Consider the following 26,043-nt stretch of genomic DNA (forward strand, 5'->3'; position numbering starts at 1 on the left):
TGCACACCATCAGTGAAGGCCCTCTTTCCATAACACACACAGGACAACACAGGAGGAAAATAAAAGGGGGGAAAGGAATGTGTTAATTGGATACAGCTACTAAGGAACTTTTCTCTAAAAAGAGGGAAATTTCCTCCAAAAATTCGGCAATATGGCGAGTATATCTTTCAAGGCCTGAAGAGCTTTATGGTCTTCTTATGTGAAGGCTAAAGGTGTCTATGGTCACTGAAATGAGAAAAAGCAAAGCTTTAATATTCATTGTTAATTACAAATGCAAGTTTAAATGCAGGGTGGGAATATCCAAATCCATTAGGAGACTTTGCAAAATAACCACAACCCATAAAACATCAGGTTCTTATTCGCAATTGCAGATTCAGGAGTGAGATACAAAGAGACTGGACCAAACATTGAAGCCAACTTATATTTCTAAAAAAAGTAGTTATTGGTATGAGGATATGAAAATGACTCACTTCACTTGAAGAACTTAATTTCTGTATCAACACAGTCATAGAAAAGGTCCTCTACTTCAGAAGGATCAAGAACTTCCGAGCTGGTAATGATGCTCTCCATTGCATCCAAGCCTTGCTTTTCGAGGTCTAACATGGTTCTTCTCAACTTCTCTCCTTTTTCCTACAAAAATCCATGGACAGCATGAAACACCTATGAAGTGTCTGAAAGCTTGATCTAACAGAATCGTCTCAAAACTTGTACGTGCATCCATGTGTTAAGTTCAGGGAGAACTTAGGGGCTTTATCTGCTGTGCCGTTGCACAAACATAGCACAACAATCAAACCATAGCAGTACCTCTGTTGAGTTTAGAAATACCAGTTCTGGAAAAAAGGATGCTTTTGCCCAGAGATCATGTTGAAATAAAAACAAACAGCCTAGTTTACACATTCCTTTCTCTCTGCAATGAAGGATGGAGTATGTGAGTTTAAGATTCGAGGAAGGAGATCTTTAACTCTAGGTGGTGTTTTTTCTGTGGGTCAGTCCAGCAGCACTAGGGTAAATGTTTTAACGTCCCTCAACCATGTAGGCGAGGCTTATCACAGCTAATTTTGTGGGAGAGAACCACAGACTCTTATGTGTATCACCCTCAAAGTTTATCAGTACTGAGGGAAAAAGGACCAACAAGAATGTGCCTTAAGAAGAATGGTAATATTTACTGGACTTTAAAAATAGCTTAGAGGCCATTTTTGCTTCATACAGCAAGTGGGACTGCAACAAAATGTTGTGGTGTAGAGGATTCCTTGTCAGACAACAGTGCCTTTCTTGCACGATACTTGCCCCGCCACAATGTCCAGTCTGCCTTCCATGATCTGGCTGTTTGGGGCTTTCCTTCCCTTTTTTGGATTTATTTTTTCCAAAGCATCTTTTGTACTGCCGCAAACCTTTGAGGGTCCCCCTCGTCAATGCCTACTTGGGTATGGATGGTGCCATTTCACCCATATTAAGGATCTATACTTGGAAAATGAGCTTGCCAGATAGCTGGAATGAGATTTGGAATAAAGCTTCCTCATATGGCTTTCTTGCTGGATCCATTACAACTAATTTATGTATTGCTGGAAAGGAAACTCGTTCATTTACACTGTACACTTTGTCAAACTGGCAGATTATCAATTTCAGTTTTCAACAGATAATGGTTTAACCCTCAAGACTACTGCACTGGCTGTCTTCCAGACCTAAGCTACAAGTATCTCCTCCTAAACACTTCCCGAAGAAACTTATTTCCCAACAGCCAATGGGCCTTTCAACAAAATACCTCATTGCAACATCTGCACCATTCCTTTGGGAGCCCCCCTTTAACTTATTTGGAGAAATCCAAGAAGTGCCCGATCACTCGGGCATCTGGAAATTCGAATGTAAGCATTAAAGAACTGAAATGTCAAAAGGACTGCCTCCTCTTCCATGAACCTGCCCAAGCATCATGTTATTCCTAAGGGCTTGCTCTGCCCCTCCCTCATCAGATGTAAGGTGGGTGGTGACCAGATACATAGCCCTGTTTTTGAAATTCCTTCCCCTAGGGCAGGGATTGGGAGCCTGAGGGCCCTCAGATATTGTTGGCTTTCAACTCCCATCAAGCCCCACCAACATGGCCACTGTTCAGGGGTGATGCAACATCTGAAGGGACAAATATCAGGCTCCCCATCTTTGCCGGGGTCTTCCTCATGCAGTTCTTGGAGCCAAGTATTTCTTACATGTCCAGGTTTTTAGACGTATCTAACACTGGAATTTCGTCAGCTCTGCTGCTTACCTTGCATTAGGAGTTGTTGCTTCCTAGTATGCAATTTGACTACTACATGTTTTTATATAGCTGAGCAGTGTGATAATAGTTCAATGCAATAAATTTAGAGCTGAACTACATTTTCAGAAAGAGCACGTGCCACAGCAGTTCCTGAATTGTGTAGTGCTACAAAATGCAAGAGGACTGATTGATGCCTTTAAGTGCATCTGTGTGCCAGGAAGGGGGGGGGAGGGAGAGAATTCTGCGCGCAGAAAACTAGCACTTTAGGAGGGAAAGAAGGTTAAAAATATTTCAGGTGTGGATTTTCCACAGGCAAGGTTATTTTGAGGTGATGGAGATTTTGTACTTGTTGCTCAGATATGAAATATCCTCTCTTTTTAAAGTTTACAGTGACCTAAAAGGGTATTTGATTGAATTTCAAGGGCTCAGGAGGAATGAAACAGAACACAAAATGTAATTTCCCCAGATCTTCATTTTTTTATTTTTCACTGGTGTATTTTCAGAGTGCTGGTTTACCTGCTCATTCTCCATGACAGATCGCGCCCTCTCGTGTGCTTTGTACAATTCGTGTCTACGGTCTGGTTTCTCCTGGAACCGAGGGTTTTTTTTCACAGGATCATCACTACCAAAAATGGGTGACTGTACTTTTGATACTAATTTTACATTATCAACGAAGATAAAAGGTTTAAATATGGACCTGAAAGAGATCAGAGGAATCACCAATTGTTAGCTAAGGCTACATTTTATATTATCACTTAGCAGTTTGCTCAGCTTGTTTTAAAAACAGAAAGAAAAGAAAAATTATCACACAAACTTCGATGTGTTGCACAAAATAACTGGTCCATCTGAAAAGAGGCATTAACAGTAACACAGAGACAAAAACCATAAAACAGACTACACTTACTTTTAAACATATTTACTAAATCAGTTCCTTCTAACTGTTTGCAGATTAGGATTTTTCTTTCCTTTGATTGTTAGGGAATAAGCCAGTCTATGCCATGAAGAATAGCTCAGCAAATATATATTATTTTAATCCTGAAATATTCTGCACAGAGCTGTTCTTAAAAATTAGAATAGATGCACAATGTGTTTAGCAACATTTACAAGACAATGATGCTGTTTTTAAGAAATGCCTGTACAAATTGGTATGTTCAAATCTTCTTTGTCCCCTTTACTCTGGGGCTCCATTAAGATATTTTAGATGAGATCTGTAACACGCTTTCATTAAAAAGGGAAGAACCAGCATTTGGGATTCACTGACATTTGCTTTCGAAGTGCTAAAACTTTTTAGATAGATTTGCATACATTTTCACTTCTCTAGCTTTGAGGAGAATTTTTTTTAATACGAATAAATTGCACCAAAAAGGGAAGACCAGGAAACTGGAATAACAGCAAATCTCCTTCCGAATAATAAAATGCAGCTTTCCTTGAGAAGGAAAGGAAGCAAGTTAAATTAACTGTACTGCTTTCTGCTTATCCTTTTGCTTTTCATCCCTTTCATTTATGGAACATATTACATTAAAGGGGTTTGCTTCTACTCAGAATCTCCATTCCATTATTGAAGGCGGGACTTTGAACAAGCAATAAATGCCACAAGGAGGATTAAAGGGTAAGACCTACTGTATGGAATGCTAATGAAGAACTATTGATCTTTTCATCAGGAATTGCAAAATGGCTGCTATTTCCCCCAAATACTTTAGAGTGTAAATTGAGGTTCTCATCAACTGCAGTCAGTAGAAGAGCTGTAAACCCTTGTTCTGAAAATGACAAGAATGATCCAAAGAATTGCATTGACGGAAAACAAAGGATATGGCGACTCCAAAGGGCTTCACTTTACACCGATGCTCTTAAATAGTCTTGAGTGAAGTTAGGTGCATGACCAAAAATGATCCACTACATTCACATTTACTTTTCTTAGGGAAGTTACAGATAGGAAGCCGTGTTGGTCTGCCATAGTCAAAACAAAATAAAAAAATTCCTTCCAGTAGCACCTTAAAGACCAACTAAGTTAGTTCTTGGTATGAGCTTTCGTGTGCATGCACACTTCTTCAGATACAGATACAGATACAGATTCTTAGGGAAATTTACCAGCCTATTCAATATATGATCCAGTATTCTCTCCTGTTAGAGGTCTTATCCACACTTAAGGAACAAGCCTTATGACCTATAGATTTTTAGGTAAAACTCTCTAAACAGCAGAAGTAAACATTCAAAGATGTCTCAGTGCTAATATTCCGATGGAGGGGAGAAGTAGGAAAGGACTGGCAGAAGAGACATCTTGATGAACTATTTTGCATGCAGTTTACAGCAAATGGATTAGCAGAGTGTGAATAAATGCTGATGCAGTTAAAAACACAATGCAGCTCTAGCTCTCAGGCTCAAAATGGTAGATAGGAAAACAATAAATAGCCCCGATGCAGCAGGAGCCACTGTAGGAATTTCTGCTGAGTCAACGTAGCTTCTACGTACTTAGTCAAAGGCAGGATGAAACAGGCTAATAGGGTTGCCATGTTAAAACTGAAGTAGGTTCTGCCGTAGGTCAGATGGCCTTCTCAGTAGTGGCACCCACCCTGTGGAACACCCTCCCACTAGATGTCAAAGAGAAAAATAACTACCAAACTTTTAGAAGACATCTAAAGGCAGCCGTGTTTAGGGAAGCTTTTAATGTTTAATAGATTATTGTATTTTAGTGTTTTGTTGGAAGCCGCCCAGAGTGACTGGGGAAACCCAGCCAGATGGACGGGGTATAAATAATAAATTGTTGTTGTTGTTGTTGTTGTTATATCAGCTGACTCGCTTGCCATTTTGCCTTCCCAACCTGCCTTATCTAGACTGAGGGCAGCGATTGCAGAAATGGATTTAGGCAAAGAAGAGACCCTTTGATTGCTTCCCTGCATCGATTAACTTTGCATCAGTAAACAACGTGGAATCAGCCCGATAAATAAGTTTTTAAAATGCAAAACTAGAAATTAATTTTTGAGGCTTGAAAAAGTACTGGCAGCCTGCCAGGTACTTTCTCCAATATACCTTGATGGATCTGGTGTGCCGGTAAAATAATGGATGCACGGGGAACTAAGATTCTGAGGTAATACGGACACCATGCTTGATGTAGTAAGAAAAGACTCTGAATCCACACATATACCACCAGACTTATCCCGCAAGATGTCAATCATCATTTCCACAGTGATAGCGCCTGGAAAAATATCAAAACAGAGGCATTAACAGGGTAATAAATTTAGGTCTATCCTACACTGCTGCTCCTCCACTGGGCAGAGGGTTGGATTCAATGGTTGGGTCCCTTCTCAGTCTGTCACTCAAACTGGTTAATCCCATAAAGGGGGGGGGGAGGAACTCTAAATGTTAATAAGTGATCAAAGTTTTGCTAACATTTACACCATCAGAGGCACTGATGCTTCCATAGGTCTCTTGGCTGGAAGGCAGCCAAAGATCTCCAAGTCTCTCTCGCTTACAAGAACATGCATCTCTAAAGCATCACTTATACACAGAATACACTCAAGGTCTATACGACGTTTTCCTTCCAAAAAAGGAAATGCATAATCTTACCAACAGAAGTGAAATTTTCAAAACTCAGTTCATGCTTTTGGCTACAAACTCATGTATCAAAAGTGGAGTAGTGGTGGATTTTCTACGTACCTTCTTGCTTCTCTAGACTCTCCTTCGCCAAACAGCAATCTGAATGGTTATCAGCCTGAGAAAATACTTGAGAAAAGTTGAACTCTGTATCTGCAGTCCACCACCCTTGACTTTCCGCATAACTTCTAAGCTCAGGATGCTCTGCATCAATCTTTGTAGTTAAGGAAAGCTGGCTGCAAATGCACTTGACTCCCTCTGTGAAAAAAAAAATCATTTATTCTATTATCGTTCATTAAATGCAAATTTAAGCTGAATCTATTTTACATCGTGCAATATCAATCAATTAGGCATGCAGAGATCACGAAAAGCGGGTGGCAAAATTCATTTCCGCTGGGATCACCATTCCCAGTCAAATACTTTTGAGGATTATTTGTAAATAATGTGCAGAGTGAATCAGGCATCATCACACCTGATCGTCAGTCTTACAAAAGACAGAGGCCTGGATCCAGACTAAGTCAATGAGCCAAGTTAGTCATGACTTAGTTGAGCTGAAGTTTTATTTATTTCAACTGGAACTAACATAGTTTGCTTCAAATGCAATATGCTAATGTAGGGGACAAGAGCAGAAAAGAAGTAGCTCCTCTCAGTCCGTAAGCCCATTAGCTCTGTGAACCAACACACTGCCTTTCATGATGCAGAGATGGTCATTCAATGCAGCATGAGGTCTTCCTTCTACCAAGTGGAGCAGGAAAGTGCAGTAGTTATCTTCCCAACCGCCCCCAAAGGGATCTCAAAAGAGACAAGGACCACCTCTGTGCAACAAACTCACAAGGGAAACCTACAGAAATAATTACCAACATGTATCTGTGTTGGTGCAGTCCAAATAATTGGTGCATATCGCTTTTCTAAGACATATCTTTGGGTTGAGGCACAGGTCAATTCTGTGTCCAGGGCAGCTGTTTACCAGCTCCATCTGGTACGTAGGCTGAGACCCTATCTGCCCGCAGACTGCCTCGCCAGAGTAGCGCATGCTCTGGTTATCTCCTGCTTGGACTACTGCAATGCGTTCTACATGGGGCTACCTTTGAAGGTGACCCGGAAACTACAACTAATCCAGAAGGCGGCAGCTAGACTGGTGACTGGGAGCGGCTGCAGAGACCACATAATGCCGGTATTGAAAGACCTACATTGACTCCCGGTACATTTCCGAGCACAATTCAAAGTGTTGGTGCTGACCTTTAAAACCCTAAATGGCCTTGGTCCAGTATATCTGAAGGAGCATCTCCACCCCCATCGTTCTACCTGGACACTGAGGTCCAGCGCCGAGGGCCTTCTGGCGGTTCCCTCACTGCAAGAAGCCAAGTTACAGGGAACCAGGCAGAGGGCCTTCTCGGTAGTGGCGCCTGCCCTGTGGAACGCCCTCCCACCAGATGTCAAAGAGAACAACTACCACCAAACTTTTAGTAGACATCTGAAGGCAGCCCTGTTTAGGGAAGCTTTTAATGTTTGATGTATTACTGTATTTTAATATTTGGTTGGAAGCCACGCAGAGTGGCTGGAGAAGCCCAGCCAGATGGGCGGGGTATAAATAATAATAATAATAATAATAATAATAATAATAATAATAATTACTTCCCTTTTCTAGGACAGATACAAGAGAACACTTGTCTCTTTCGGTATAAGACCATATAGTGTCACCAAAATTAACTTACTAGTTGCTGAGAATGCTACTACGTACTAGAAAAATGGACTCGAGAGCAAAATATGAAGTCTACCTTACACCTGTGCCTTATTTATAGGAAGTCAGAGTATTTGTCCATCAAACCAAGTACTGTCTATTCTGACTGGAGGTAGCTCTCCAAGGGTCTCAACTAGAGGTCTTTCCCAACAGCTGCCACACGATCATTTTAAACTGGAGATCAATGCAGCAATCCTATCCACACTTACCTATAAGTGAGCCCCACTGAATTCCACAAGACTTGTTTCTGAGTAGGCATGATGAGGATTGCCCTGTTAGCATGCTGGCCAAGGACTATGATCAGATACAGTCCTATGTGCAAACAGAGCAAGTCCACCTTCCTTTCAGTGGAAGTGCTCACATTACTGTGTGTGCAAAAAAGTGCCATCCATTAAAACAGGCACCCCCAACCTGCAGCCCTCCAGATGTTTTGGCCTACAACTCCCATGATCCCTAGCTAACAGGACCAGTGGTCAGGGATGATGAGAACTGTAGTCTCAAAACATCTGGAGGGCTGAGTTTGAAGAAGCCTGCTGTACAGGCTCCATATGAGCATGAGAGTATACGAAGAACTGAGCAAAAAAGGGTTTGGATAAGGCCAGTTGCACAATTTGTCTTAAAACTTAAAAATGATTTCTATGTACACTTACAAGCCGGAACAAATTTGCGCGTGGGAGACTTAAATTTGATGGTGCACCATTTTAAAGGTTCAGTGAATGTCAGCGACAATCTGAAGCTGACATGAAAATGTCAGCAAGTCAGAGAGCCACAATTTCAAGGGATAGATGTGAAAGTAATGTGCACAATTAACCTTGAATGGGAGAACAAGACCTGCAGATAGAAAAGATCTTTGGTCAATCAACTGTTATTTCTGCTTGAGTGAGAAAAACAAAACACCATACAGGCAGAAACAGATTTCCTAATGCAGAAAAAGCTTTCTGAATCCTGACATAAAATTCAACCAAGCCAATATGTTAGAAACTTCCAGAAATTGTCCTTAAGGTTGACAATTAAAAACAACAACACAAAACCTGCTTTAAATGACATACTACCATTACAGGAACAAACATTAAATGGAAATAGAAAAGTCATTCAGGAACAACTCATCATCGCCATGGCAAATGTTCATGTACTCAATTGCGTCCTCATAAATAGCAGGTTGGGATAAAAATTACAACGGACCTGTAATGTTCTCTGCTGCCCAGTGTTTCCCAACAGTCTCCAAGACCCAAGCTTCTTTTCTGTCCACTATCAGATACGCAGTCTGGAAAGCATGGCATACACTCCCATCTTCGTAATAATTGCCTCCTTGGCCATGCTCTTCCAACAGAGAGACAATGACATCCAAGGCTTCTTTAGCTGTTCCACCCCTTTCTAGACCAAGCCTGGGGAGGGAACCAAAGGAGGTGGAGAATAAGCAACTCAACTACAGCAACAATGGAAGGCCATGTCAAAGCAAGCTCAGCAGCCTGACAAACAATAAAACGAAATCTAGAACAAGATCATCATTTGGTTAAGCAATCATGAACCCGACTCCCAAAGCCCCATTAAAAGGTAAAGGTAAAGGCCCATGGATGGTTAAGTCCAGTCAAAGGCAAGTATGGGGTGCGGCGCTCATCTCGCTTTCAGGCCGAGGGAGCTGGCCTTTGTCCACAGTTTCTGGGCCATGTGGCCAGCATGACTAAACTGCTTCTGGTGCAACAGGACACCGTGATGGAAACCAGAGCGCACAGAAATGCCGTTTACCTTCCCGCCACAGCGGTACCTATTTATCTACTTGTACTGGTGTGCTTTCGAACTGCTAGGTAGGCAGGAGCTGGGACAGAGCAGCAGGAGCTCACCCCATCGCAGGGATTCAAACTGCCAACCTTCTGATTGGCAAGTTCAAGAGGCTCAGTGGTTTAGGCTACAGCACCACCCACGTCCTCATTATCCCTACCGGAACAATCAATTTAGTTTAAAATATTTGCATCCCATTACCACACTTAGTTCATGAACACTAAAATATGTAGTAAAGCACTAACATACAAGAACATACAGCACTGTATTATTTATTTATTTATTATTATTATTATTATTAGTAGTAGTAGTAGTAGTAGTAGTATTCAGTGGACTAAGCCTATGACAGGGTCGTCCTGTTGGCTCTGCAAGCTATTAGGGAAGATTTATTTTGTAGTAGCTTGAGGACACTTGTCACAACTGTACCATTAAAATGGTTTGAAATGGGCAATAGTTTTCATTTTCATCATAGCGTCCTGCTGTGACATGGAACAGGATTTTTTGGTTCAAAATGAACCAGTGGTCCACTTTTCTTTGAATATAAACTCTTGTGGGGTGTAGTTGGTTTTTTAATTGTGCCTGTATATTCTTTAGGGCAGGGAAAGGGACTTAAGATGTCTATGTGCTCCATTTTGCCCTGTCCCACCTCCAATTTACTAAATCAAAACAGAATGTTAGCAGATAACATTCCTACGTAGCTGGAAAATGCCGAGGAATTGTCACAGGGTGAAATAAGGGAACTGGAACTTCTGATGATCATAACTTAACCTCGGTGCTGTATACCTGAAGGAGTGTCTCCACCCCCATCGTTCAGCCCAGACACTGGGGTCCAGCGCCGAGGGCCTCCTGGCGGTTCCCTCACTGCGAGAAGTGAAATTACAGGGAACCAGGCAGAGGGCCTTCTCGGTAGTGGCACCTGCCCTGTGGAACGCCCTCCCATCAGATGTCCAGAAAATAAACAACTATCTGACTTGTAGAAGACATCTGAAGGCAGCTCTGTTTAGGGAAGTTTTTAATGTTTAATGCTGTATTGTGTTTTTAATATTTGGTTGGAAGCCACCCAGAGTGGCTGGGGAAACCCAGCCAGATGGGCGGGGTATAAATATATTTATTATTATTATTATTATTATTATTATTATTATTATTAAACCTCACACTGCCTTCTATAACCTAATTAAAATTAGCTCCTTTAGTAAGGACCAAAGCAAACTCTTATTAGAAAGTTACATTTCAAACATCCATAATTTTGATTAATATTGGCCTGCTGTTGCCATTAGGGAATTAGTCCCAGAACCCATTCATGCTGGAGTATTTGGATATAAGCCGATTTATTCCCATTAAAGTCAGTAACTGCCAGTCTCCTGCTGTTTTTAAGTTCGAAAAGCAAAATGGATTTGTGAATAATAAAAGTGCCTCCTGTTCATAACAAAGTGGGCAGATAAAAGAAGATTCCAGCGTAGAAATCTGCATTGATTGAAGAATGGGAAAGAGGAGCTTAATGTAAAAAAAAACAAAAAACCAGCTTATTAAATATACTTCTAATCAGTCATGTGATGAATTGAGCTTCTAACTAAACTGAACGGGATACAACTGTGTTTTCCCAAAGGAGGATTCAAATCTTGCAAGGATAGTCGTAAGACCTGCACGCTTGAGAACTGCTTGCAACAGGGAGAATTCATGCAAAAAGAGAGAATCAGGCAGACCCAATCAGCTTGCTTAGCAGTCTTGCTTGACAGCTTGTCAGATGTCAAACAAATAAATAACTATTGACTTTCAGAAGACACCTGAAGGCAGCCCTGTTCTGGGAAGTTTTTAATGGCTGATGGTTTACTGTGTTTTTAACATTTTGTCGGGAACTGCCCAGAGTGACTGGGGCAACCCAATCAGATGGGCGGCATATAAATAATAAAATTATTATTATTATTATTATTATTATTATTATTATTATTATTGGCTCCAACAACAGCCCATAGCCCTATTGCAGTTTCTAGCATGGAAGCCAATCTCATATCTTTCCCACCCTTTCCTTCTTAGTATCTCTTTTCCAGCCATAATAGTTCTTACTGACATTAAGCTAATCTCGCTGTACTATACAAACAAGACTGGCCAGAAGAACCATGTCAATCAAGCTGGGCTAGAATAAAACGATTTTCTGGAGCTCATTCGTCAGCACTTGAGTGAACGGCAAATGGTTTTCCATTGGAATGCATGAGATGCAGTATGCCTGACAATGATTTAATTATTCCAGAGTCCCCATTCCCCCCACCTCCCCGCCTTGAAGCACACAAGCAAGAATTCTAAGTCACAGTAGGCTGTTTTGAAAATGAAGACTAAAATGAGGCTCATGGGCTGTGCAGATTTACAAAGCAACTGCTGGTTTTAAAAGCACACTAGGTTGTGTTCCGACTTTTTGCATCTTGGCAGATCAGCAAACCATTTTTTTTAATAGGAGTGCCCAATTATTAAAGTTTGTGTACCGTGCTCGCCATTCCCAAAGAATACATCACATACAATGCTAAAAGGCACGGAGACATGGCAGTTCATGTATTAAAGATGAAAAGAAACACTTTCATTGTACAAACACTGTACACAGTGTTTTCCATATGTGAACCAAAATGTGATGTTACCAAGAGGAAGGTTTGATTTTCTGCTGATATTTCGTACAGCTGATTCATTCCTCAGAACACTTATCAGGCTACACAACCCATCCACAATGTGGTTGTTAATCACCCACGGGGTGGATTTGATTTAAATCAAACCCATTTAAATCACGATTTAAATCACTAGTCGGTAAGACTTGATTTAAAAGACTCATTCTTGCTGGTATATTCTTAATACTTACAACCAGATGAAGGTTTCATTTTTGGAATAATAAATTTTCAGAGTAGTTTTTACAGTTACATCAAAAATTACTGATTTGGTCATACTATCAGAAATACATAGAAAGATAATCATGAAATTATTGTGAGGTTTAATAAGTTAACTGTTTATATTTGGACAACTTTTCTGCTGTACTTTATTGGAAGGGAAAAAACAATCATTTCCTTAATAACAATTTATTGAACTAAAACAATAACATTATAGCATATGTATCCATGTTTGTTAACTGATGTGGTTAAACAATTTTTAAAAAAAACTTAGACTGAGTTTTAGCACACATGAAAAACTTAAAACAAATCCTTATTTCTGATGAATAGCCTCTGGACTATAATGTAACTTAAACAGAAAACTATATTTAGAAAGATTTTTCTTCCAAAAGAATTTTATTTTAAAAATCCTATTTAAATATAAAAATAAACCGATTTAAATTTTAAAAATCATTAAAAAAAACGTTGATTTTTATCCACCCTGATCACCCACCTGACAAGATCCATTCCTAGGAGAGCTTCAGTTTCCGAGGCTGGTTCTTTGGTGATAATGGCTTCATTGGTAATGAAGACTCCATGTTCATTTGCTCCCATTTCTGCCCCCCAAAGCCAGGAAGGTCTGCTCAGAGCGACAGCATTGGTCTTGGGTACCTGGTCAATCTCAATGTATGTGCACTACAGTGGGGGAGAGGGAGACAAGACCTCACTGAATCAGATTATATTTCTCAATAGAAAGAACAGTGTTATCATATTGACATGTCGCCACAATAAGATTTTTACTTGCCACAGGTAAGTGGCAACTTACAAACTCGTTTTAGACAGTGTATCCCAAAGGATCTCTCACCAGCCCCAAAAGTTACCCAATTCTAGCTGCAAAACTGACCACGAATACACAAAAGATACCGGACAAAAATAAAATACAGGCAGTTGATATTAAATATTTTTAAAAACCAAACATGTCACTTTCCATTGGATTTCAACATGTTGTACTGGTAGAGGAGCGATGCATGAATTTCTAGCACTAGGAGAGAAAAATCCATTTGATTTTATGGCAGATGTTTTATATCAAATACGCAGCTGGTTATGATAAGCAGGTTCTCTAATAAAAGCATATACTGTATGTTCAAAAATATGTCAGTCCTTAGGGAAAAGAGACTTCATAAGGGGAGCAGAAAAGCAAGAGTATGTGTATCTCTGTTTCTGTAGATTCTGGAATAATCTTTCATCAGAAAGCAGAATATGCCATTTTTCTGACTAAAGTCTTTGTTGTATAAACTGCAATTTGACCCAGCTGCTGTTAGACTGGCAGTGCCTGGATTCAAAATACAGGAAAAAAAGAGAATGGTCAGTGCTCTTCATTATGAAAACAAAAGGAAAGTGACTTGGATAACTCCAAGGTATTTGTGAGCCAAAGATAGCAGGCTCATTTTAAGATTCCTGTTTTCAATTGATATATAAATTTTCACTATCAGGTAAATGGATCCATTTTACAATATTGACCGTGAGAGTCTATATGTCACATCTGACAAACATGCCCTTTGTCAAACCCACAAATTAAGTACAAAATAAAGCTGTTCTGTTTACCTCAACTTTGCATCCTGGATCATGAGTAGCAGCGGCAAAATAAACTATTTCCTGTACCTCATCCCTGGGCCGTGCAGAGTTTTTCCCAATGACTACAAGGCCATCTTTAGTGTGTGGTGGGAACGCAACAAAACAGTAACTGGGAGGTGCCAGAGCCATCCTAGAGAAAAAGGGACATTTTAGGATCATAAGAAACTGCCTTATTCCAGGCCATTTTATTTCTCCATTTAGCCAGGGCTGGTCCAAAACATTTTGCTGCCTGAAGCGATGCAGTAAAATCGAGCCTTTCTCACAGGGCATTGTACCCAAGGTTGATCAAGTTATTTTGACCCCTGAGGCAGAAAATCCCACAATTGCCCCTCTTGCTGGCAACAAAAACAGAAGAGGAAATAACAATTTTCCTTTTTACAAGACACGGTATCTCTTCACCATGCCTAATGATAGGGCCGGCCGTACAGCTACCCCAGTATTGCATTTGCTGTCTGACAAGCCGCTCTTTGGGCAGAGAAAGGCCTTTCCCATCACCCGATTCTTTTAAGTGGTGATGCCAGGATTAAACATGGATCTCCAAGATACACAAAGGATTTGCTCTCCCACTGAGCTACAGACTCTCCCCAAATTGGTTAACTTGACCAAACTGGCATTTGCTGGTTGCTATTCTTGTCTCACCAGCTGAATAATCCCATTTTAATGAAAGAAAGTCATCCAAAATAGACTTACTGCAGCTCAGTAAACAAAGTCCTTTGAGTGTGAAAGGAGAATGATGGAAGAAGTAGTGGAGAGAATAATTAAAACAGATTATTTTCTCTTACAAACAACTATACCCAGGTACAATATAGCCAGGTAAAATGTACTTCCTAACTCAAATGTTTTAGCGGAGAGATAGGCAAGGATTTTTAAGTACCACAAACATGCCACACCTGAGACAAGGTTATTTGAAAAAATAACTTGTGCTCCCTTATAATCTCAGCCCCACCAATTAACTGACTGAAGCTTTAATGCACTTAAGTCTACTTGTTTCCATTAATTAACGTCTGCAGCCCTAATTGGATATACATTAGCAGAAAGCTATGTGTTAGTTCTTTTACTGTCTTAACTTCCTCAACAGAGAATTGTCTTAAATAATTGGAGAATACCTGGCACATCTTGTGCTATTAGTGACCAACTGCCACAATACTCTGGACCAATATTTTGGCTCAGTTCACACATCACGTCAAATCATGATTTACAACCAGCTGCCATTGGTCTGGAACCTGAGAACTCCAAACTTGTGGCAAGAAATCATGTTTAATTATTGAAGTCCTCAAAAACATATCCATTTATTGCTATGTTCTCATGATTTAAAGACTGCAATTGGCGTGTTGGTATCTTTGATGGTGTTCTATCTTTAACTGTTCCTGCAGTTTTAGAATTTTTCTGGGCGGCGTGTTTTGATTTTATCACTGGATACTGTTATTAATGCTTGTGTTTGGGGGTTTTAAATTTATTATGCCTTAGGTATTGTTGGAAGCTGTCTTGAATAGGCTGTGTCCCAGAAAGATGGTTTATTAAAATGTCTTTAATAGTAAAGAAAAGACAACAAGAATAAGACACTTTGGGTCAAAGTCGGCTGCAAACCACAGTTTGGTATAATGTCTGAAATGACAACCGGTTATTTATCTATCACACTTCAAAGCATCTCAGAGCAATTTACATTAATTTGAACCAATATTCAAATTGGCACTAATACAATTAAAAACGAAACAAAAGCAAAGCAAGCAAAATAAAAGCCATGTTTTAAAAAATCAATAAAAGCCTGAGTGAATAAAGATGTATTCACCAGTATCTAATGAACTATAAGGCGGGCATCCCTGAGGAGACGATTCAAAAGTTGGGGTGCCACCATGGAGGGTGTCCTGCCTTGCCTCAGATGGAAGCGTCTGAGGCAGCCTTTGAGGCAGATCTTAATGTTCAGCAGGTGGGCCAGAAACATAATTCTGTCCAATCTCTGCCTCTGGAGGTTACTACGCTATACAGTGGTACCTCGGGATCCGAATGGGATCCGTTTCGGAGCCCCATTCGCATCCTGAATAGAATGTAAGACACGACTGCGCGTGCCGTGTTTCGCCGCTTCCGTGCATGTGCGTGACGTCATTTTGACCGTCTGCGCATGCGGCGAAACCCAGAAGTAACGCGCTCCGTTACTTCCGGGTTACCGCGAAGCGCAACCCGAAAATACGTATCCTGAAGCATATTTATCTTGAGGTATGACTGTAGTCTGAATGCTGAGCAGAAGGAATCTGAAAGCAGAAGTGGAGTTCCAACTTATTTGCTCGTGTCTGTTAGCAAAAAACACATTTTGGGGGCTCTAAGTTTAGCTTGGTATGATATTCAAAGTGGGCCTTTGACAAAATAGGTTGGCCTCTTCAATGTCTTCACACAAACACAACCCTACGCACAATTCAGTGTTTAACTATATTCCAACATCACCAATTATTTGATGCACTTTTACATTTCAGTGACATGTTAAGTAGGGGCGGCGGGGGGGGGGGGAGGAATCCTTACCAACTTCCTTGCGTTGGCCATGCCATTTAATAGAATCTGCCCTATGAGCTAGTGCCATCACAGAGCAAGCTTCCAGCCTCTGATCCAACATAAATAAAAATGGCCTCAGCTCACACAGCAAGGATGCGGACTATGACATTCACCACTGGGGTGGATGCTGATTCCTCTAGTGTTATTGCAACAGCTAGAGAAGCTGTGTTTCCCCAGCCACAAATTGTTCATTGTGTACAATACAAAGCATCACTCACTTTTTAAAAGCTTGATGGGTATGCTGCTTGCGATTATATCCCTTGTCTCAAAAGGCATAAATCCGCAGAATGAGGAGACTGATACATCTTTCAAAAATACCAGGAGAGCTGAACTGTATTATTCATGCACAGTTAATTAGCTCCAAGACACAATTTTAGCAGGTTGCTTTGATATAGATCTTATCAGACAAGACAATGGTCAGAATGCAATATCCAATTCCCTTGCGACTACCTGAAGTGACAACTTTCAAGTGATTTCTCACCGTCTAGTGCTTCTTGATGAAAATTAATCTCAAGGGAATTTGGCTGTGTGCTGCTATTTTTGCTGCTGTTTGTGCAGCTAATGCCTTTTCAGTTACTATGCCAATGTGCTTAAAATAGGCTGGCATGCCGAAGAGTAAATAGCTTTGATTAACATGTAAAATGAATTCTTTGTAAGACATTTCAGTGAGCCTAAATGGGGGGGGGGGATTTTATTTACTAAAATAAGAACCGCCGTCAAGAGCTCATCTGTACAGATACTCAGGGCTGTCTCCGGGACTTGTGACTTGCCAGCCATAGCGTGAACTGAGGACTGCTATTGTGGGAAGCAAACATTTATTTTGCTTTCTTTCCTTTATGCATATATCTGCATGAATGCAAGGCTGCATTCTCTGACTTGTGACAGCGTACTTGTGTATGCTGCGAGACTTGGCAAGTCGACAGCCCCTCGTGCCGCTTCTCAAGTTGTTCATATGTATATTAAAAGTGTCTAATTCTCAGCTCTAATGACTTTTAATTAGAGTGTGTTTAGTCGGCTTCCATTATACGCTGAAAGATGTGCAGGCAGGGCTGGTAAAATCAGCACACATTTTTAGCCCAGGAAATAGGTCAATACTTTGCAATGGTTTGCGCCGAAACAATGAGATTGCAAGCTGAGGAGGTGGGTGGGAAAGCTGGGGTTTTGTCTACCAAATTGCCTTTTGTTTCAGATGGATAGAGCCATTAGCTTCTGGTGCAAATACAGTCACTAGGAAACAGCCCACAAAAAGCCCAACCAAGTGTGGGAAAAGCCAGTCTTGCTTTGCAATCTGAACAACTGCTTACTGGACTGAATGGGAGGGTGGTCTTTAAACACTTTTTCCACATGCTTTTCTAATTTGGCGCCCTTTGTTTCCATGAAACAACCTCGAGATGCTCCTTACTACCTGCTACACGTTGGAGAACATTCAGGCGTGAATATTAAAAACAAACCTAGACTAATTAGTTAAAAACCATATGCTGGTATAAATGGCTTGGGTTATACGGAAGGCTTTCCCCACCACCCACCCCGGATCAGTATCCTCTACTCATGTTTCTTGAGCAGTAGCAAAGCTTTGCAGGAAACCATTTGTTCAAAGGAGACTCATTTTTTCCTATTAAAAGAACTTAAGGCAGGTGGGAGCATTTCTGCTGGGAGAAAAGCCTGCATGATGAAACAATAAATCACAGCTCTGCTACCTCTTACATTCCCCTTCAGGCAAAATGCAAGTATAAATAGTACGACTGGGTTACCATTTTCTTTATTAAATATGAATATTTCAAAGTGACTTGAATTTTTAATGCATCCATGGTTGCCAACCACAAATGCTCTAAAAGAGAGATTCGGAATCTCCACATTCTAAAGGGATCTTCTTGTGCACAGTAATACATGCCGGCTATCTTTGTAAATACACAGGCCCCGATTCAGACACAGAATCACAGAATTGTACAGTCGGAAGGGACGACGAGGGTCATCTAGTCCAAACTTCTGCAGTACAGTATCTTTTGCCCAACATGGGGCTCAAACCCACAACCCTAAGGTTAAGAATCTCATGCTCTACCAACTCTGCCACGCTTACCATCCTTCAGCCCCACTCTTACTATAGGGTGACCCAATGCAGAGATAGCCAGGAATCCTCTGGGAACTGCATAAAAAGGTGCTGTGGTCTAAACCACAGAGCCTCGGGCTTGCTGATCAGAAGGTTGGTGGTTTGAATCCCCACAACAGGGTGAGCACCCATTGCTCAGTCCCTGCTCCTGCCAACCTAGCAGTTTGAAAGCACATCAAAGTGCTAGTAGATAAATAGGTACCTGTCAGGGAACTGACATCAAAGGGAGAAACGGAGGCAGGGCACCAGAGCGATGCCGGGGAGGGAACCAGCAGAGGGGAAGGATTTCAGCGTGACACCAATGGAGAGGAGAGGGAGATGGAGGAGGCGGTGTCAGGGCTCCAAGACCCTTCAAGCGAAACTAGCGGAGAGAGTGCTGGCACGCCCCTGCCTTCCCCTTACTTGCGCAGACGCATTCCGCGCAGAGAACATAGGAGGAGACTTGGGGTGAAACAGCTTTTATGCTGGAAGAGATTCAAGAAACACCCATTGACGGATTCTGCAAGTGACTAACAGGTCACGGAGGGTGAGCTCTAACCCTAAACCAAGTCGAGCAAACGATCTAATTGAACTGAAGGCAATTTACGCACAAGTAACCCCTTACAACCATCACAGTACCGTTCCGGCAGGAAGGTAAACAGCATTTCCGTGTGCTGCTCTGGTTCGCCAGAAGCGGCTTAGTCATGCTGGCCACATGACCCGAAAGCTGCCAATAAAGCGAGACCTGGAAGCCGTACGCCGGCTCCCTCGGCCAACAAGGCGAGATGAGCGCCTCAACCCCAGAGTCGTCCGTGACTGGACTTAATGGTCAGGGGTCCCTTTACCTTACCTCCAATATCAAGCAGCTGCACCATCTTTGAATTTCAAGGCCACGCAGAAATGTGGCAGCTCTTCAGCAGTACACTGAAGCTCCCCCGCAAATACACTACAGCCCCTATACCCGAGCATCTTCCAGAAAAAGAGCAAAACTTTGTATGGGGCTACAGTCTCACCCAGTATAATTTAAGGAAGGGGGGAATTTTCCCTTGTCAGTCAAAAAGACTTACAGAACAGTTTACAAATGTCAGCCATAAAACAGTCCCTGACCTCACGCTAAAAGGGCATAACAAAAGGGAAAAGGAACTGGGAGAGAGGAAGAAAAAAAGGCTACAGAATCTTAGGTTACAACATTCTACAGTAGTACCTCTGATTATGAACTTAATTCATTCCAGAGGTCTGTTCTTAACCTGCAACCGTTCTTAACCTGAGGTACCACTTTAGCTAATGGGGCCTCCCACTGCCACCATGTTATTTCTGTTCTCATCCTGAGGTAAAGTTCTTAACCCGAGATACAACTTCTGGGTTAGCAGAGTCTGTATCTCGAAGTGTTTGTAACCCAAGGTACCACTGTAGTTCCGATGATGCTTACACACTGATGGTAAGTCAAGAGTTTCTGACTTCCTGTGACCCAATCAATAGCATACTCATGCTGCCTAAACACTGCCAATTCTCTTCTGGTATAAGTGGGATCAACAAACCAGGTAGCCTTGGCTTCCCATTACACCCAAGACAGGGTTTTGCAGTCCATTTCTCCTTTAGAAGCCATGGCTATTAGCCAACCTTTAGTCGTGTGGCTTACAGATCAGATCATGGGCTTGTTAAGTAGCAACATACCACAATCCTCAGTTCATATACAATATCCTTCCTGGCATAGGTGCCAACGCTATAGGGCCCTGGTCCCTTCGCCCCCCAATAAAATATTTAGGGGGGCTGCCCCCCAATATTTTCCGCAGGTTGGCATTTTCCTCCCTCCCTCCCTTGGACAGCCACTTGCAGGCAGGCAGGCAGGCAGAAGAGGCAGGCCGGTAGGAGAGGTGAGCAGGCAAGGGGGGCAGAAACTTCTTGTGGGGAGGTGAGAGGCAAGTGGGTGGGAGGAAGCGGAGGCCTGTGCCCAGTTTTGTGCAGCAGAGGAAGGTGCGATCCACAGAAGTGCAGGGGGGGGGCAGAAGTGCAGGGAACAGCCCTTCCCCCCCCCTAATATTTTGTTCAAGTTTGTGCCTATGCTTCCTGGTTTGCTTATTCCACTTATGCCAGTGGAGGAGTGCCATGGTAATGGAAATATGCAGCAGCACTCATGGTAATTCAGAAACTTGTATTGATGCCTCTGGGACGATGCAAGCTACAAATGAAATAAATAGGTGAGCAAAATGAAATCAGGAGACTGGAGAGAGATATATATATTGTTAATTTATTTCAAATCTGTATTCCAATTAGTTTAGTTCACCCTCAAGGCGGTAAATATAGCTAGTATATTTTGCAGCGGTAATTGCTATTTCATGCGACACATCAGCCATTGAGATCTGCAGAGGAGTAGGAGCCGACTGGATTCTGCAACTTTTTGCAAAAAAAAACAACAAAAAACAACAACAAAAAAACCCCAACATTTTGTACCAGCAGGATGGCAGTCACATTAATCACATTCCTATCTATCAAACGGCGTCAGGATTTGCTACAATATGCAAAACAAGTCTCTGCTCTAATAAATAAATGTCACACAAATAATATTGCACAGTGGCTGAAACTTCCTCTCTGCCCACGTCTGCACTAAGCCACACCCACATTTGTTACTATTTATTTTATTTCTTCATTAAATTTATATACCACCCTTCATTTGAGGATCCCAGGGTAGTTTACAGTATAAAAACACAAAAATACATAACATAATAACAAACAACACCACACACACCAGTTTAAAAGGTTATACAGCGGTACCTCAGGTTAAGTACTTAATTCGTTCCAGAGATCCGTTCTTAACCTGAAACTGTTCTTAACCTGAAGCACCACTTTAGCTAATGGAGCCTCCTGCTGCTGCCGCGCCGCCGGACCACGATTTCTGTTCTCATCTTGAAGCAAAGTTCTTAACCCGAGGTACTATTTCTGGGTTAGCGGAGTCTGTAACCTGAAGCGTATGTAACCCGAGGTACCACTGTAAGATTGTTTAATTAGCCAAAGGCCTGAGAGATAGAAGAATGTTTCTGCCTGAAGATATGCAATGAAGGTGTTAGGTGAGTCTCCCTGGGAGCTCTGCTCCACCTCTGGTGTGTTGCGGCAAGCTAAACCATGGTTTGGCTTAGCATGCTTTATGAACCTGGGCTCATGGTTTGTTTTGCTCCAGATAAATAATGAGCTATAACCAATGTCTGCTCTTTGTTTAAAGCTCAAGGCAAATCACAAGCCTGTGTTCAGAAGACATGTTAGCTAAGACAGACCTAGCTCACAAGAGCACGAGCTGAGAAGCAGCAAAATGGCTGTAATCTCCATTCCAAGAGCCCGTACATCTGTGCTAAGCCATGGCTTGTCTCAGTCTTACAAGCTTTGAAATGCTACATTTGAACTGCAAAAGAGATGTTGCTGGGCAACCGAATGCTTCTATAGTTCCCATGCTCTGAGTTCAAGGGGGTTGCAATGCTCTGTGATAGTGGGGTCAGACATGGAGTTCTCACTATTCTTCAGATTAGGGAGAGGCAAAAGATAATTTACCTTCGTTTGCTAGATCACTAGATGACCTGCAGCGGACAAGAAGAGTCTGACTTCTAATCTTACCGTATTTTTCCATGTATAAGACTAGGTTTCCCCCCCTAAAAAATAATGTCAAAAATTAAGGGGGCCTCTTATATACGGATATATCTCCCCCCATTTTCTTAAATGAGTGCCCAAAAATAGGGGGCGTCTTATACATGTCTTATAGAGGAAAAAATATGGCATTTTACTTTATACATGAAGAGCAGCAACAAAAAGGCTTTTAAAAATAAACTGTTCAAATTCCAGGTGTTCAACAATTCAGATGCAGATTTTTATTTGCATATATAGGCCAGTCATCCCAGTGTATGACTCACAAAGTGCAGCAAGCAATTCCGCCAGACTGCAACAGAGGAAGTGATGGGAATCAGGGTCAACCCATTGGTTCTGCTGGGAGACAGCTATAATTGGCTCCCCAATCCTAGCTGGCCATTAGAAGGACTGCTATTTAATAATTGGTGCCTGAGTTTACCTCTACCCTTTTCTATCCCTGCCACTATTCCCCCCCCCCCTTTGTTAAACATACATAAGATGTTCCGAGAGGCTTCTTTTTTTGGGGGGGGGTAAAAATGCTTTGGATAAATAGTCTTCAGCCCCTCACCTCCCTTGATGCCACTGGCTCAAACAAGAGGTTCACACAGCCAGGAGTTGGTGAACCCTCATGAGTTATTGTAAAGTAGAAACAAAGTTTTCTCATGCATAGCCAACTCACCAGGGGTCTGGCAATAACCTCTACCAGAATGCCATACCTCGGTAGCCTTCAGCAGATTGTGTCTCAATGAGACCTCCGTGGAGCGATGCCACTGCATGAAAACAATGCAGCACATGCCATAGGATGCACACCTGAAAAACCTTGATCACTGTGGTACCAAACAACATTTATTAACTGTAATTTAGCTGGAAAATTATGGCTACGGAACAATACATGGGGCAATTCCTCTATCTCAAGCTGCATAAAGGCCACTGCTGCAAGAAAAAGGCAGGAGGAACAATTTTTGGATACATTAGTGAAAGGCGTTTATAGAATATAAGCATTGTTACCCTCCTGATACAAATACAGTGTGGAAAGAATCTAGCAGCAGCTCTGCAATAATTCTAGCAGGGGTGGACTTTGGTAATATGGTGCCCTGAGCGAGGACAAAATTTGGCACCCCTCCCCTTTAAATATTTCTTATTTTCACACACACACAAAACTTCATTTTGGTACACTTGCTTTTTATGTCTCTTCTCAGTGGGTACCTGCATAAATATTAGTTTTTTTAAAAAAATTATTATTACTATTATTATTATTATTATTATTATTATGCTGCACCCCCTTGGCTCGGCACCCTGGCAGAGAAACCACCCACACCTCCCTAAATCTGGTGCCGATTCCAGCAAGGATCTTCTCCATATGAGCCACCAGAAATAGTTACAGTGGTACCTTGGTTGACGAACTTAATCCCTTCCGGAAGTCTGTTCTTAAACCAAAGCGTTCTTAAACAAGGCGTGCTTTCCCATAGCAGTGGGGGACTCAATTTACAAATGGAACACACTCAACAGGAAGCGAAACATGTTCTTATTCCAAGGCAAAGTTCACAAACCAAAACACCTACTTCTGGGTTTGCAACGTTCTTAATCCAAGTTGTTCATAAACTAAGCTGTTCTTAAACCAAGGTACCACTGTATACTGAAAGCCACATTCCCTTATTTTACATGCCAGTGATGGGCGGGGCCAGAGGCAAAAGTGGGCGGAGCTAGTAGGCTAGCTTCTACACACACCCATCTTGTCCTCTATCCAGGCAAGCAAAGGGCACTATGACTATCAAGGATACATTCCATCCAGGTGAAAACACTCATAGAATCCAACTGAGAAGGAAAGTATAACAGGCACTTATACAGAGATAGCCCACTGGGCCTATGCAGCTGAGTAGTTCAGGGGTCAGTCTAGAAACCCACTAAAATATCAAGGTCTTGCCTTACAGGGCAGCACAGCTACACAAAGGCCAATAGTGCTTTAAACTACAGATCATGAATATCTAAAAATAACCAGAAAACCCCATTTTGTGAAAAGGAAGGTGCACGTGAATCTCCAAAACCCACAATGCCATTTCGAAACCATAACCTTGAGCTAAAAGCTTGTTATTTTACGTAAGTAGATCAAACAATGAACAGAGGGAGAAAACATTTCAGTAAAGCCCAATACTTTAGCCTTGAAGAACTTTTGAATTAAAGTCCGAAAGAGACCACCTGAGCAGGTGCATTTCTTGCAATTATTAAAAACAAAAAAACCCACCAGGCAGTAATAAACCTACTTTCAGTTCATGTTCCAGTCCAGTATTCACAATTTTAGAAAAGAAAACCATGCATTATTAACAGATTGCAGCAAAATCTCACTTTACTATTCACTATTACTGCCCACGCTCCTATTTAAATAGGAAGGAGCCAGGGGCCACAATGAAAAGCAAGTTTGTAGAAATGATTTCATTGAGTCAGATGAAACACAAAGGCTAGACTATATATAGCAGGCAGCCATATTATACTTCACACTAGATTCTAGATAGACATCACCTGTTAAACCTTTGTAAATGAGATAGGAATTGCCAGAAAACCACAGGAAGAAGCAGTGGAACTGATCTAAGGTCACAGAAGATGGATGGCAAATGTCAGAACTGCAGGAAGTCACAGTTAAAACAGATCAGGAACTTAGCAGCAATGGAGTTACTACAGCTAGCAAGCCTACATTTCCACCCTGCAAGCATCTCTACAGATACAGCTCCACTACACTACAGCATCTCAGCAATATGCACCTGCCCTTCAGTTATACACCCAAAGCCTCGCAGCATCCAAGGACCTCCGCCTCTCCAAAAAATCTCAGATGCGGTATCTACAGTCTGAGCAAATTAAGACTCTGTTCCCCCTGGGGCAAAAGGTGAAAGGGAGGTCTGGGGTGAGGTGGAGACTCTTCCCATCCAGTGCAGAGCTTGCAACAATCCAACTATTGTGTGAAGCGGCAATTGTGGACCAGGGAGAGGCCACTAACACATGCAGTGGAGAGAGGAGCCCAGAGATGAGTCATCAAGTGCAAAGATCAAGGGCAAGGGAGAAGTAGCCCTAGACAGTGCTATCTTTTAAGGAAAAGGTGTTGGAACTCACCTCATTCTCTTAAAATGGCAAGGGCACCCACCTGAGAGGTGCCGAAATTCAGTTCTGGTGAGTTCTGCGGGGGGGGGGGAGCCCTGGCCCTAGAGCTTATAGGAGCCAACTCCTAGGGGCCAACGTCCCTTTGGGCCCCCAGTTAAATATTGAGAGGCCCCGCAAAATGGATGGACATTGCCATTCAAATAGGGTGTGCGAGCCGCATCTTGCAATCGATTATGCAGGGTGGGGCTTACCTGAGGCCCCCCCCCCCAATTTTATTCAAGTTGGCACCCCTGCTAGAGCTCGTTCTCCTGATTTCTGGATTGGAGGGGAGGGAAAACGTTTGTGTGTATGTGTATGAGGGGGAGGATGGGAAAGCTAGGAGGTGACCTGCCTCTTTGCAGAATCCCCGACGGCTGCACCTGCGAAAAAAGAGCAGAAGAAAAGGCGCATCCTCGGCGAGCCCTGGCCGCGGCTCCCCATGCAGACGGCGGAGGCAGCAGTTGCGCACCTGCCGGGACCTCCAGGTGCGCCCTTGAGGCCGCCTTGCTGCGATGGGAGAGACCTTGGCAAGCGCCGCCGCCTCCCTCAGTCGAGGAACGGTGCCTGCCGAAGACCAGCAAACCCCCCAAAAGAGACACCCCCGGAGCGAGAGAGAGACAGACCTCACCTTGCCGCTTGCTTGCTTGCTCCCTTCGGGCTTCCCTCCGCCTGCAGCTCCGTCTGCGTGAGGGTGAGCAGGCGGCGGCGGCGGCGGCGGCGGCCTCTCCTCCCAGGTAACAGCTGCGCTGCGGCTCACGTGAGCGGCCTGCCAGCAGGGAGGGAGCCAGCAGGCGCCGCTGCCTCCTCGCGCCTCAGCGCCGTCGCGTCTGCGCAG

General features: G+C 42.5%; 1 protein-coding gene across 1 annotated transcript; it reads right to left on the reverse strand.

Annotated features, from left to right (window-relative positions):
• SCRN1 (secernin 1) lies at positions 1-26,043 on the reverse strand. The gene is made up of 9 exons (XM_079948065.1): positions 25,837-26,043; positions 13,808-13,967; positions 12,717-12,898; positions 8,760-8,962; positions 5,900-6,094; positions 5,273-5,438; positions 2,762-2,942; positions 471-630; positions 1-225 (listed from the first exon to the last, which is right to left on the reverse strand). The coding sequence occupies exons 2-8, from the start codon at positions 13,964-13,966 to the stop codon at positions 472-474; spliced, it is 1,245 nt and encodes a 414-aa protein (XP_079804191.1). The 5' UTR covers position 13,967; positions 25,837-26,043; the 3' UTR covers positions 1-225; position 471.

The sequence above is a fragment of the Podarcis cretensis genome, assembly GCF_951804945.1.
Source record: "Podarcis cretensis genome assembly, chromosome: 12".
In the NCBI taxonomy this organism is placed as follows: domain Eukaryota; kingdom Metazoa; phylum Chordata; class Lepidosauria; order Squamata; family Lacertidae; genus Podarcis; species Podarcis cretensis.